At 46.4% G+C, this 14,738-nt stretch overlaps 1 protein-coding gene across 1 annotated transcript in view; it reads right to left on the bottom strand.

Moving 5' to 3' along the window:
* The window catches only part of REPS2 (RALBP1 associated Eps domain containing 2), a 183,327-nt gene that overhangs the window by 57,559 nt on the left and 111,030 nt on the right, over nt 1-14,738 (bottom strand). The window contains exon 8 of the mRNA XM_066575650.1: nt 14,276-14,418. Within this exon, the coding sequence (XP_066431747.1) occupies nt 14,276-14,418 (143 nt within the window). The remainder of the gene's footprint in view (nt 1-14,275; nt 14,419-14,738) is intronic.

Below are 14,738 nucleotides of genomic sequence, written 5' to 3'. Positions count from 1 at the left end.
AAAACATCATCATCACATTCAATTCAAATCATAAGCTTACACAAATTACTCTAGAAAAATACTGGCTAATTTTACTTCAGGATCCCTACCTGTCATGGAGAATTTCATCCAAACCTCAATTCACCTTCAGGAGAGCCAGAACTCTAAAAACCGCACTAGACCCTAGTACCCTTTGCATGTCCAACCTTAAAAACCTTAAAAACTTCTCTTGTGGTCAATTACTCCCTAAAATAAAAGGCTGATTCCAGTGTGCAAAACGTAAATGTCTTAACATAGAAAATAAAAAGAAGGACTTCACATATTGTGTGACCAAAAAGACATTTTCTATCAAAACTTTTTTCAAAAACTGTTCATCTAACTTTGTGATTTATCTGTTAGAATGCTCTTGCCACCTACAGTATGTTGGACAAACTATACAACCTTCATGATGTCACATTAATAAACACAAATCAAACGTCAGCAGTGGTTATGTAAAACACAGTATATCAAGACATGCAGCTGTAACACACAACTGTGACTTCAGTGCCTTCAGTGAGGATGTGGTGATGGCAAATTTGATAAAAGAGTATAAGAGGGGCCTGGACATCTTTCTTGAGTGGTACAATATTATATGTTGTAATTATTAATAACTTCAAAAGGCTTGACGATCCAGGGATTATTCTGATTACCAGATGGGAATCAGGAAGGAATTATTTTTGGCCTTCCTCTGGATCAACATTAGTGGGTAATAGAGATGAGCGAGCACCAAAATGCTCGGGTGCTCGTTACTCGGGACGAAATTATCGCGATGCTCGAGGGTTCGTTTCGAGTAACGAACCCCATTGAAGTCAATGGGCGACCCGAGCATTTTTGTATATCACCGATGCTCGCTAAGGTTTTCATTTGTGAAAATCGGGGCAATTCAAGAAAGTGATGGGAACGACACAGCAACGGATAGGGCAGGCGAGGGGCTACATGTTGGGCTGCATCTCAAGTTCACAGGTCCCACTATTAAGCCACAATAGCGGCAAGAGTGGCCCCCCCCTCCCAACAATTTTTACTTCTGAAAAGCCTTAATTAGCAATGCATACCTTAGCTAAGCACCACACTACCTCCAACAAAGCACAATCACTGCCTGCATGACACTCCGCTGCCACTTCTCCTGGGTTACATGCTGACCAACCCCCCCCGCGCACGACCCAGTGTCCACAGCACACACCAAACTGTCCCTGCCCAGCCTTCAGCTGCCCTCATGCCACGCCACACTCATGTCTATTTATAAGTGCGTCTGCCATGAGGAGGAACCGCAGGCACACACTGCAGAGGGTTGGCACGGCTAGGCAGCGACCCTCCTTAAAAGGGGCGGGGCGATAGTCCACAATGCTGTACAGAAGCAATGAGAAATCCAATCCTGTGCCACCTCCATCTGGAGCTGCATACGTGGGCATAGCAATGGGGAACCTATGTGCCACACACTATTCATTCTGTCAAGGTGTCTGCATGCCCCAGTCAGACCGCGTTTTTTTATAAATAGTCACAGGCAGGTACAACTCTGCAATGGGAATTCCGTGTGCACCCACAGCATGGGTGGCTCCCTGGAACCCACCGGCGGTACATAAATGTATCCCATTGCATTGCCCATCACAGCTGAGGTAATGTCGTGCTTAATGCAGGTGGGCTTCGGCCCACACTGCATGCCCCAGTCAGACTGGGGTTCTTTAGAAGTGGACACATGCAGTTACAACTCCGTGTGGACCGACAGCATGGGTGGGTGCCAGGAAGCCACCGGCGGTACATACACTACCGTTCAAAAGTTTGGGGTCACCCAAACAATTTTGTGTTTTCCATGAAAAGTCACACTTATTCACCACCATGCGTTGTGAAATGAATAGAAAATAGAGTCAAGACACTGACAAGGTTAGAAATAATGATTTGTATTTGAAATAACATTGTTTTTACATCAAACTTTGCTTTCGTCAAAGAATCCTCCTTTTGCAGCAATTACAGCATTGCACACCTTTGACATTCTAGCTGTTAATTTGTTGAGGTAAGCTTGTGAAATTGCACCCCACGCTTCTAGAAGCATCTCCCACAAGTTGGATTGGTTGGATGGGCACTTCTGGCGTACCATACGGTCAAGCTGCTCCCACAACAGCTCAATGGGGTTCAGATCTGGTGACTGCGCTGGCCACTCCATTACCGATAGAATACCAGCTGCCTGCTTCTGCTGTAAATAGTTCTTGCACAATTTGGAGGTGTGTTTAGGGTCATTGTCCTGTTGTAGGATGAAATTGGTTCCAATCAAGTGCTGTCCACTGGGTATGGCATGGCGTTGCAAAATGGAGTGATAGCCTTCCTTATTCAGAATCCCTTTTACCCTGTAGAAATCTCCCACCTTACCAGCACCAAAGCAACCCCAGACCATCACATTACCTCCACCATGCTTAACAGATGGCGTCAGGCATTCTTCCAGCATCTTTTCATTTGTTCTGCGTCTCACAAACGTTCTTCTTTGTGATCCAAACACCTCAAACTTGGATTCATCCGTCCACAACACTTTTTTCCAGTCTTCCTCTGTCCAATGTCTGTGTTCTTTTGCCCATCTTAATCTTTTTCTTTTATTGGCCAGTCTCAGATATGGCTTTTTCTTTGCCACTCTGCCCTGAAGCCCAAAATCCCGCAGCCGCCTCTTCACTGTAGATGTCGACACTGGTGTTTTGCGGGTACTATTTAATGAAGATGCCAGTTGGGTACCTGTGAGGCGTCTGTTTCTCAAACTAGAGACTCTAATGTGCTTATCTTCTTGCTTAGTTGTGCAACGCGGCCTCCCACTTCTTTTTCTACTCTGGTTAGAGCCTGTTTGTGCTGTCCTCTGAAGGGAGTAGTACACACCGTTGTAGGAAATCTTCAATTTCTTAGCAATTTCTCGCATGGAATAGCCTTCATTTCTAAGAACAAGAATAGACTGTCGAGTTTCAGATGAAAGTTCTCTTTTTCTGGCCATTTTGAGCGTTTAATTGACCCCACAAATGTGATGCTCCAGAAACTCAATCTGCTCACAGGAAGGTCAGTTTTGTAGCTTCTGTAACGAGCTAGACTGTTTTCAGATGTGTGAACATGATTGCACAAGGGTTTTCTAATCATCAATTAGCCTTCTGAGCCAATGAGCAAACACATTGTACCATTAGAACACTGGAGTGATAGTTGCTGGAAATGGGCCTCTATTCACCTTTGTAGATTTTGCACAAAAAAACAGGCATTTGCAGCTAGAATAGTCATTTACCACATTAGCAATGTATAGAGTGCATTTGTTTAAAGTTAGGACTAGTTTAAAGTTATCTTCATTGAAAAGTACAGTGCTTTTCCTTCAAAAATAAGGACATTTCAATGTGACCCCAAACTTTTGAACGGTAGTGTAAATATATCCCATTGCAGTGCCCAACCCAGCTGATGTAACGTCAGCTGTAATGCAGGTGGGCTAAAAATTAATTTGATTACACTGTAGCCGAGGGCCCCCAAAAATTGGTGTACCAACAGTACTAATGTACCTCAGAAAAATTGCCCATGCCCAACCAAGAGGGCAGGTGAAACCCATTAATCGCTTTGGTTAATGTGGCTTAATTGGTAACTAGGCCTAGAGGCAGCCCAGTTAAAATAAAAATTGGTGGAGGTGAAAGTTTCAATGCTTTAATGAGCATTGAAACGTATAAAAGCCTTGTGGGCCTAAGAAAAATTGCCCGTTCGGCGTGATTACGTCAGGTTTCAGGAGGAGCAGCAGTAGGAGGAGGATGAATATTATACACAGATTGATGAAGCTAAAAGGTCCACGTTTTTGATGGTGATAGAGAACAATGCTTCCATCCGCGGGTGCAGCCTACGTATTGTTTAGGTATCGCTGCTGTCCGCTGGTGGAGAAGAGAAGTCTGGGGAAATCCAGGCTTTGTTCATCTTGATGAGTGTAAGCCTGTCGGCACTGTCGGTTGACAGGCGGGTACGCTTATCTGTGATGATTCCCCCAATCGCACTAAACACCCTCTCTGACAAGACGCTAGCCGCAGGACAAGCAAGCACCTCCAGGGCATACAGCGTGAGTTCAGGCCACGTGTCCAGCTTCGACACCCAGTAGTTGTAGGGGCAGAGGCGTCACGGAGGACGATCGTGCGATCGGCTACGTACTCCCTCACCATCCTTTTACAGTGCTCCCGCCGACTCAGCCTTGACTGGGGAGCGGTGACACAGTCTTGCTGGGGAGCCATAAAGCTGTCAAGGGCCTTAGAGAGTGTTCCCCTGCTTGTGCTGTACATGCTGCCTGATCTCCGCGCCTCCCCTGCTACCTGGGCCTCGGAACTGCGCCTTCGGCCACCAGCGCTGTTGGATGGGAATTTTACCATCAGTTTGTCCGCCAGGGTCCTGTGGTATAGCATCACTCCCGAACCCCTTTCCTCTTCGGGTATGAGAGTGGAAAGGTTCTCCTTATACCGTGGGTCGAGCAGTGTGTACACCCAGTAATCCGTAGTGGCCAGAATGCGTGTAACGCGAGGGTCACGAGAAAGGCATCCTAACATGAAGTCAGCCATGTGTGCCAGGGTACCTGTACGCAACACATGGCTGTCCTCACTAGGAAGATCACTTTCAGGATCCTCCTCCTCCTCCTCAGGCCATACACGCTGAAAGGATGACAGGCAAGCAGCATGTGTACCCTCAGCAGTGGGCCAAGCTGTCTCTTCCCCCTCCTCCTCATGCTCCTCCTCCTCCTCCTCAACGCGCTGAGATATAGACAGGAGGGTGCTCTGACTATCCAGCGACATACTGTCTTCCCCCGGCTCTGTTTCTGAGCGCAAAGCGTCTGCCTTTATGCTTTGCAGGCAACTTCTCAAGAGGCATAGCAGAGGAATGGTGACGCTAATGATTGCAGCATCGCTGCTCACCATCTGGGTAGACTCCTCAAAGTTTCCAAGGACCTGGCAGATGTCTGCCAACCAGGCCCACTCTTCTGTAAAGAATTGAGGAGGCTGACTCCCACTGCGCCGCCCATGTTGGAGTTGGTATTCCACAATAGCTCTACGCTGCTCATAGAGCCTGGCCAACATGTGGAGCGTAGAGTTCCACCGTGTGGGCACGTCGCACAGCAGTCGGTGCACTGGCAGATGAAACCGATGTTGCACGGTGCGTAGGGTGGCAGCGTCCGTGTGGGACTTGCGGAAATGTGCGCAGAGCCGGCGCACCTTTCCGAGCAGGTCTGACAAGCGTGGGTAGCTTTTCAGAAAGCTGAACCACCAAATTAAAGACGTGGGCCAGGCATGGCATGTGCGTGAGGCTACCGAGCTGCAGAGCCGCCACCAGGTTACGGCCGTTGTCACACACGACCATGCCCGGTTGGAGGCTCAGCGGCGCAAGCCAGCGGTCGGTCTGCTCTGTCAGACCCTGCAGCAGTTCGTGGGCCGTGTGCCTCTTATCTCCTAAGCTGAGTAGTTTCAGCACGGCCTGCTGACGCTTGCCCACCGCTGTGCTGCCACGCCGCGCGACACCGACTGCTGGCGACGTGCTGCTGCTGCTGACACATCTTGATTGCGAGACAGAGGTCGCGTTGGAAGAGGAGGAGGAGGATGCTTTAGTGGAGGAAGCATACACCGCCGCAGATACCACCACCGAGCTGGGGCCCGCAATTCTGGGGGTGGGTAGGACGTGAGCGGTCCCAGGCTCTGACTCTGTCCCAGCCTCCACTAAATTCACCCAATGTGCCGTCAGGGAGATATAGTGGCCCTGCTCGCCTGTGCTTGTCCACGTGTCCGTTGTTAAGTGGACCTTGGCAGTAACCGCGTTGGTGAGGGCGCGTACAATGTTGCGGGAGACGTGGTCGTGCAGGGCTGGAACAGCACATCGGGAAAAGTAGTGGCGACTGGGAACTGAGTAGTGCGGGGCCGCCGCCGCCATCATACTTTTGAAAGACTCCGTTTCCACAAGCCTATACGGCAGCATCTCCAGGCTGATAAATTTGGCTATGTGCACGTTTAACGCTTGAGCGTGCGGGTGCGTGGTGGCGTACTTGCGCTTGCGCTCTAACACTTGCGCTAGCGATGGCTGGACGGTGCGCTGACAGACATTGGTGGATGGGGCCGAGGACAGCGGAGGTGAGGGTGTGGGTGCAGGCCAGGAGACGGTAGTGCCTGTGCCCTGAGAGGGGGGTTGGATCTCAGTGGCAGTCAATCAGGAGGCTGGAACCGGCCACGTCATGGGGCGGAGCTACGCGATGACGCGTACAAGGGGGCGGAGCCAAAACGCCGATGCTTCCGAGACCAGCCGAAGGGAGAAGATCCATCTGCGCAAGCGCGTCTAAAAAAGCAAGAAGACCCCGAAGTTAGACGGCACCATGGCGACGGGGACGCCAGCAACGGAGCAGGTAAGTGAATAACTTCTGTATGGCTCATATTTAATGCACGATGTATATTACAAAGTGCATTAATATGGCCATACAGAAGTGTATAACCCCACTTGATTTCGCGAGACAACCCCTTTAAACCATCTAATTCATACCTGTTCATTTAATTAAAACACCATGGCTCAACTAATTCCCCCATTATCAATGTCCATTTATTTTGTTTCTTAATTCTATTAGTCATGTCCCCATGTATACATACCTATATGCATGCTTGTATGTTCTCACACCTCTTTTTATTAATTCCACCTGAATAAATTAATATTTCATAACCCACACGTCTCACTACCTTCTCCGCCTCCCCTCCTCATATCAGCAGGACTCATATCCTTCACCCAGATCCCTGCTATCCCAGACATATGCGCACAGTACATGTTTCTTGGCGTGACACTTCAGGACACTGCCATCCACTAGGCATCTATAACAACAAGCAGCGCATGCCCTACCCGATAATGTCCCGCGTTGTGATGAACTATTTAAATCAGTAAACAAGCAGCGATATCCTGGTAAGTCTACATTGCTATCTGTGCTTGCAACCTTTCACCTTTGTAGCTACATTACATCCACCCATTATATTATGAGTTATATTCTGAATTATTTCTCATATACTACTTATACTGAATTATATGTTAATTCATTCATTCATTCATTGCTCTTAGACCCTTTCATTAACCTTACATACTGTGTTATATGCACTGAGAACTATGTTCCTAGATTTACTTGTTTTATGATCACTGTGTCCACGTTTATTGTTGCAAAGTGGATAATTTAAAAAAAATATTTTTTATATATTTTTTTTGTGCTGTATACCAAGCTTTTATCCGGTGTTCTACAGGGACAAATAAGGGCAGAAATCAAATGCATGGCAGAGAATAAAACAGTTGGAACTGTTCATACTTGACCAATGGAGATGAGCGAGCACGCTCGGATAAGTCAGTTACTCGAGCGAGCCTCGCTCTTCTCAGATAACTGCATTCTTGTCCGAGCATGCTCGGGTGGGGGCGGTGGGGAAAGAGTGAGAGATCTCTCTCTCTCTCTCCCCCCTGCTCACCCCCGCCGCCCCCCCCCCCCGTGCACACTCAGACAAGAATGCAGTTATTTGAGAAGAGCAAGGCTCGCTCGAGTGACTGACTTATCCGAGCGTGCTCGCTCATCTCTATTGACCAACTATCAGACAAGTATCTCTACTGGTGGTCTGTTGAGGGCATCCTAAGCCCGGTCGCCTTGTGTGTATGCCCTCACACATCTACTGGTCCCAACAGCTCCTAACAGTCTGGACAAAACAGTCCAGGTGGCAGGCAGTTCATCATTACGTTCCACCCAGCTTCTTGCCTTCCAGTATTGCGCCCCTCTCAAACTCTGTTAACTGGGCAAAATCTTTTCAATTGCATTGTAAAGGCATTTCTACGATGCAGTTGAATAGATTAGATGAACTGTATAATAGTGGACTCAGGATGTAAGACCGTTCATCTAATCACTCCACAACTCTAATCATTTGTATATCTGCCTGAGAAGAAATTGCATGCCGAGTTTTGCAGCAAAACGATAAATCCTTCTAGGTGCTTGATTTTTTTATACAAAGAATGTATTAGTGTGTTCCCTCTTCAATAATGCAATAGTGGTTATTAATGCCGCTTTTTAAACCCCTTAAGCCTCGTTCAGACGGGCGGTTTTTGCCGCGATTTGCGGATCGCATGACAGATGCGCATCCGCAAATCGCGTGACTGGGGCCGAAAAATCGCCGGAAAAATCTTCCCCTAGCCGCGTTTCCTTTGAAACGGGCCTAATCGCAGGAGCGCTGTCCAGCCCATTGAATTCAATGCAGCCGGCAATACAGCCGGCTCCATTGAAAGCAATGGGTTGCCGGTGAGCGCAGGATGAATTTTCGGGAAGGGCTTAAAAATATAAGCCCTTCCCTGAAAATCATCTAAAAATGTGTAAAAAGAAAAAAAAATATATACTCACCTTGTCCGTGCAGCCGGAGTTCAGCCACGGCCGGCCGTCAGTTCTCCTGAACTGCTCTGGGTAGTATTCAGCAGGAGGGGATTTAAAATCCCCGCCTGCTGAATGGGCTGCCTCTGATTGGTCACAGCCCTCACCAATCAGAGGCAGCTCTCACTCACCCATTCATGAATTCATGAATGGGTGAGTGAGTGCTGCCTCTGATTGGCTCAGCGCAGGGACCAATCAGGGGCAGCTCTCAGCTACTGAATGACAGCTGAAAGCTGCCCCTGATTGGTCCCTGCACTGAGCCAATCAGAGGCAGCACTCACTCACCCATTCAGCTGTATTGCCGACTCCATTAAATTCAATGGGCGAACATCATTCTTCTCTGCCACAGCTGTTACAGCTGTGGAAGAGGAGAATGATTTCTGTAGTATATGTTCTCAATGGGGTCGGCGCTGCTGCCGCTGGCCCCATTGAGCACATATAATAGAACACAAGGAATCGCAGATCGCAGATAGGCGCGATCTGCGATCTGCAATTTCTTGTGTCCTATAATTTATCGGACAACCGAATAAAAAGCGCCCATGTGTCCGATACCATTGCAAAGCAATGGTTCTAAAAGATCGCAGATCGCATGCGCAAATCGCGCGAAAAAACGCCCGTCTGACCGAGGCCTTAGGGTGACTACCCACTACAGTTTTTTTTCACAGCGAAATTCGCGTTTCTTTTTCTGCAGGGGTCTATGAGATTTGTCACAGCGTGATCCGCGGCAATAAATCGCACGCAGAGTACGCATGACACACTTTCCATAGGATAACTATGGAAAGCGCAGCCCAATATACACAAGCCGAAAATCGATTTTCAGCTCACGTCTAAAAATTGCGGTATGCCGCGATTCTCAGCGATTAACCTATCATTAAGATAGGTTCATCGTGGAAAACCACGCGAAAAATCGCAGTGACATTAGTGCTCCCCCGTGGCGGAATATCACTTGCGGTATTCTGTCCCACCTGTGGACACTCAGCCTAAAAGAACCAATGGGTTCCTATAGAAGCACTCACATGAAAGAATGTAATAGCACCAATCGGCGCGCACCTAACAAAGAAAGAACATTGGCTATCTGTGGTGCGCGCTGTGCAGGAGCTTCAATTGACTCCTATGGGAGCAGGAGTCTATGGAAACTCCTGGTAGGGAATAGATTCCCCACTGCTTACAGCAGGCCATTTAAAAGGTGCTGCCTAGAAGCACATTTTAAATGTCCCACTGTAAACTCCTGTTAATCCCCGCGGGGATGAAGGGACTCTCCGAGGATTCCCTTAATCCCTGTGGGGACTAACAGGAATTTACAACGGGAAATTTAAAATGTGCTTCTGGGCAATTTCCTAGCACCTGGGGGCAGTAGGGGACTCCCTCCCCCTCTCACCCCAAGGGATTTACCTATAGCGGGAAAAGAGAGGGGGCGAGGTTACTGGGCTTTCCCTGAGGGCTTCCTCTATGGGTTGCTATGGGGAATCTATGTAGGAATCCCTATAGCCTGCCCCCTCTCTCTAACCCTGCCCACTCTTTCTGTGCTAAGGGGATTTTCCTTGAGGGTCCCCATCGCAGGGAGAGAGAAAACCGGAATATGGAGCTATGGGGGATTTCCCCATAGCAGGGAGAGAGAGCGGGGCTACAGGGAATTAACCCATAGCACCGCTCCATCTCTCCCTGCTATGGGGAAATCCCCCATAGGTCTGCTCTCTCTCCCTGCTATGGGGGAATCCCGAAGCTCTACCGGCCTTCTTCACGCTCTCTTCCTGGAGCAGCTGTGCTTCTCCAAGCGCAGCTGCTCCAGTGAATGGGCGAATTTCTGCGCATGAAGCTCAGGTCTTCTGTGCATGAAACAATTGCCCTGTCATGTGATTTTGCCTATTGGTGTGCAAAAAAAAAACCCCTCATCTGATGGAGGCCTTAGTGACAAAGCCTGTTTGCGACTTAATAAACAACTAATTTTTCATCGCATTCTAGGAGCCATAACTTTTTAATTTTTCCGTTGACAACCACATGAGGGCTTGTTTTTTTGTGGGACAAATTGTATTTTTTAATGGCATAATTTTTGGTTACACTCATATAATGCAATGCATAAGTTTGGTTAATTTTTGGGAAAATAAAGAAATTCTGCTACCGGTATTTGTTTTTTGGATTTAATTTTTACGGCATTCAGTGTGCAAAATAAATAATGTGCTGATTCCAGCGATACCAAGTTTATGCAGTATTTTTACGTTTTGCTATTTTGTACAGAAAAAAAAGATTTGCTTTTGTGTTGCCGTATTCCAAGAGCCAGAGCATTTTTATTTTTCCATCGACGGACCTCTATAAGGATTTGTTATTTGCTGGATGAACTCTAGTCATCATTTATCTCATTTTTGGGAACGAATAACATTTTGGTTGCTATTTTTAAATTTTTTTCTGCAATTCTGGCATGTTTTTTATATTTAACAGCATTCACCGTACAGTATAAATAATGTTGAATTAATTCTGCAGGCCAGTGCAATTATGTCAATACTAAGTTAATATAGTTTTTTTTCTTGCAACTTTTTCACACTTTTTAAAAATATGCATGTCTGCATTCAAAGACCCCTAACACTTTTCTTTTTTTGTTAACAGTATTGTGAAAGGTGAGATGAGTTGTACTTTTTCATAGTAACATTTTTTGATCAACTTTCTACTCCATTTTTTGTAAGGCGAAATAGGCAAAATCAACTATTTTCAGCATGTTTTTGTATTTTTTTTCACGACATGCACTGTGCAATCACAGGAAGTGTTCAGCTGTCATTTAATGAATAGCTGAGTGCTGCCTGTGATTGGTCACAGTGCTCAGCCAATTAGACCCAGCGCTTTAAGGAGGCGGGGATTTTTAAACCCCCGGCCAGGAGAAAATGCTTCAGAAGAGTGTTGGGGAGCCAGGGAGAAGACGCGCCAGAGCCGGACAGCGCCGGAATGTTATATATATTTTTTTACTTTTTCAAGCAGCTTGGGCTTATTTTCAGGGAAGGGCTTATGTTTCAAACCCTTTCCCGAAAATCCATGCAGGGGTTGCCTTCATCCCATTGAAAGCAGAGGGATGCAATCACGGTCCGCTGTCACAGTTGTGAAAGCGGATTCTTTTGTCCCCGCAGGGAGTCCCATCATCACTGAACACTGTGACAGTGCTGTTAGTGTTCAGTGATGAGGAAACTCCCTGCGGTGATTAACAGAACCCTCCGGGAGTCCCCTCATCCCCTGTCACATCTGTAAGCATGTCCTATGTTTTGCAGGTGCGAGTATTTTGCGCCCCTAAAAGATGGACATATGAACACTTCATAGGGAACCAATGGTTCTAGTAGATGCGATTTTTTTTGCACACATAGGCGCGCACAAAAAAAAAATCACTTGTCTGACCACGGCCTAAAGTGGTAAAAGTGGAGTTTTAGCGATTTTCTTTTTAATTATTTTTTTATACTTCAAAAGACGGCGCTGCAGAATGAATATTTTTTCATGGTGAAGTGTGTATACATTTTTGGGACACACACATAACATACTATGGACTTTTCAAATATAAAACTTAATTAAGGAACTAGTGTTAGTAGTAAGCATATAAACCTTATACTAGTACTTGAAATCTTTATATAACCAAATTTTTAAAATCAATATATTTCATACTATACAGTACTTTTAGAACTATGTACGGCCACAACCGTACTTTTGATATTCCTGTTTAAATTAGTTTTTTATCGGCTTATTCTTTGTTCACATCTCTAGTAAAAAAAAATATAAAATGTTTTCATTGGTTTCTCATAGCATATATGTATTCTGTAGCTGTACAGCAGTGTTTCCCAACCTTTTCAGCCTTGGGGCACCCCTGTGAAATATTTTTACGGCCTGGCATCCCTACCAAACGCGGGTGTAGTTGGGGGTGTGGTCATGGGCGTGGCTTATTATGACATAGGATTTTCACCTACATTGTTATAAAAAGAACAGGGCTGTTTAAAAAAAAAAACACAGGGAGGCACGCTGGAGCGCTGGGTGGGCTATTGGTATACATTATATTTAAAATTAACATGTTGTGGAATTTAATCCTCCACATGACGGTGTCCACGCGGGTTTTGTACAGATTGTTTCCACACCGTGTGGATGATTTTCAAAATCTCATCCACTTTGCTGCTACAGCTACTATGGATTCCACAACTAATCTGCCCCGTGTGGTAATAGTGTCTCTAACCCCCACCCCCATGTTGGTGGCCCCAGTAGTAATAGCTAACCCCTATATTAATGGCCCCGCTATGGTAATGGCGACCCCCTATATTGGTGGCCCCCGTGGTAATGGAGACCCCCTATATTGGTGGCCCCGGTGGTAATGGCGACCCCCTATATTTGTGGCCACAGTGGTAATGGCGACACCCTATATTGGTGGCCCCAGTGGTAATGGGGAACCCCACAGTGGCCTCGGTAGTAATTATTGCGGCCCCGGCAGTAATTATTGCGGCCCCGGCAGTAATAGCGACCCCTTATTGCTACCCCAACAGTCAGAGCGACCCTCTATTGCTGCCCCAACAGTAATATAACCAACCCCAAGTAATAACAGGCAGCAAAGCTCAGAGGCCGACAGTAGCGTGGAGGAAGTTTGAGCCCATGCTGGTGGGTTAGGGGTAGTTTAAGTGTAAGGCCGCCTGTAGACGGTCGGGTCGGATCCCCTGCGAGAAATCTTCTGCAGTGACCAGTGCGGGTCTCACCTTCTCTCGCGGCTCCGGCTCTGTAATGTGCCAGCTGCCGGCCAGCCGGCGCATGTGCAGAGCAAAGCCGGGCCAGGCCGCCGGGAGTGACATTTCTGTGCGGGCCTCTGCGAGACCCTCACAGAAATAGAACATGCCGCTATTTGTTTTCCGCGTGTGTTTGTATTTTGTAATGCAATACTATGCAGTCAGGCAGGGGCAGAAATTCTGCGGGAACTCCCGCCGCAGAATTTCCACCCGATTTTCGGATCGATTCTTCAAAAATTGGATGAAAATAGAACTCATTGATTTGAATGGGTGTACTCACATGGGCTTTTTTTTACTTTATGAATAGTCTGAACAAATAAATATTTCAGCATATCCTATTGGACAAGAATAGTACATGTAAATGTGCGGTCTCCCACACATAGGGCAGGCAGTACCTCGTCTGATGCCATAGGCTGTCCAATGCAAGTTGCATCAGAGAATCTTGGGTGCCATTTTTAAAATGTCTGCGTGAAAGTAGCCTAACATATGATTTTCGAGCTACTGATTAGAGTCGCTTTATAAGTCACAAGAGCGGCGATCTGCGCATATTTCCGGATGAAAATCGGCATGACCAGGTCCATTGCCAGCCATATGCTCTTTCTCTGGCAGGTGCGGATTTTCATCAGCACCTGCTGTGCGGGCGTTTTTCCACGCAGAAATACTCATGGACCTCCGCTCGTGTGACTGAGCCCTAAGGAATTTTAGAATGCATAGATTCCACTGACTGTTACAAATGGTTGCTAAGGAATATGCCAAATGCATAAAAGAAAAATATAAGCAGTTTTTTTGCTTTTATGTCCCCAAATGGAGAAGTAATATAAAAATCTATATGCTTAGGGGTGACTACCCACTAGCGTTTGCGAATTTGCTGCGTTTTTTTCTCCAGGTGTCTATGGGACTTGCTAATGTTAAAAACGCATCGTGGCAAAATCGCAATTCACTGCAAAATTGCGATTTTGCGCAATGCGATTTTAACATTAGCAAGTCCCATAGACACCTGGAGGAAAAAAAACGCAGCGAATTTCGCAGTGAAAAAGTACTGTAGTGGGTAGTCACCCTAATATTGCACCATGCAAGGTACTAGATCAAATTCACTGTACGTTCCAGAAGAATCTTTAGGAAAAAAGTCACTCACTTGGATTAAGTATTTCAGACAGCAAGGTTTTTGGAAGCGTGTCTGGTAAATCGTAACCATTTTTCTTAGCAACAATAAGGTGAAACGCAGCAAAAAACTCCGCTCGTGTCAAAGCACCATCACAATCAACATCACTAAGGTCCCTAAAAGAGAACAGAGCAAAGTAAAATGATCTTTAAGAATTGAAGGGAAGGAAATTATATATAGTGACAGAGTCTAACTCAAAAGCTAACGAAAACTAATTTTATATGTATAACTACACTCTTTGTCAAAAAACCCCCCAAAAAAACGAGCACCTGGAAGGAGTTTTCGATTTGCTTCAAAACTCGACACACAGTTCCATCTCAGGCAGATATGTAAATTATTGGAGTTCTAGTGTGATTAGATGAACGGTTTTGCCACCTGAGGCCCTAAAATTGGTTGCATTCGTGGCCTATAAAAAGGCTCTCAGAGGCTACTTGTG

Source organism: Eleutherodactylus coqui, chromosome 1 (assembly GCF_035609145.1).
Source record: "Eleutherodactylus coqui strain aEleCoq1 chromosome 1, aEleCoq1.hap1, whole genome shotgun sequence".
Classification (NCBI taxonomy): domain Eukaryota; kingdom Metazoa; phylum Chordata; class Amphibia; order Anura; family Eleutherodactylidae; genus Eleutherodactylus; species Eleutherodactylus coqui.
This window is presented reverse-complemented; position numbering and strand designations above follow the sequence as displayed.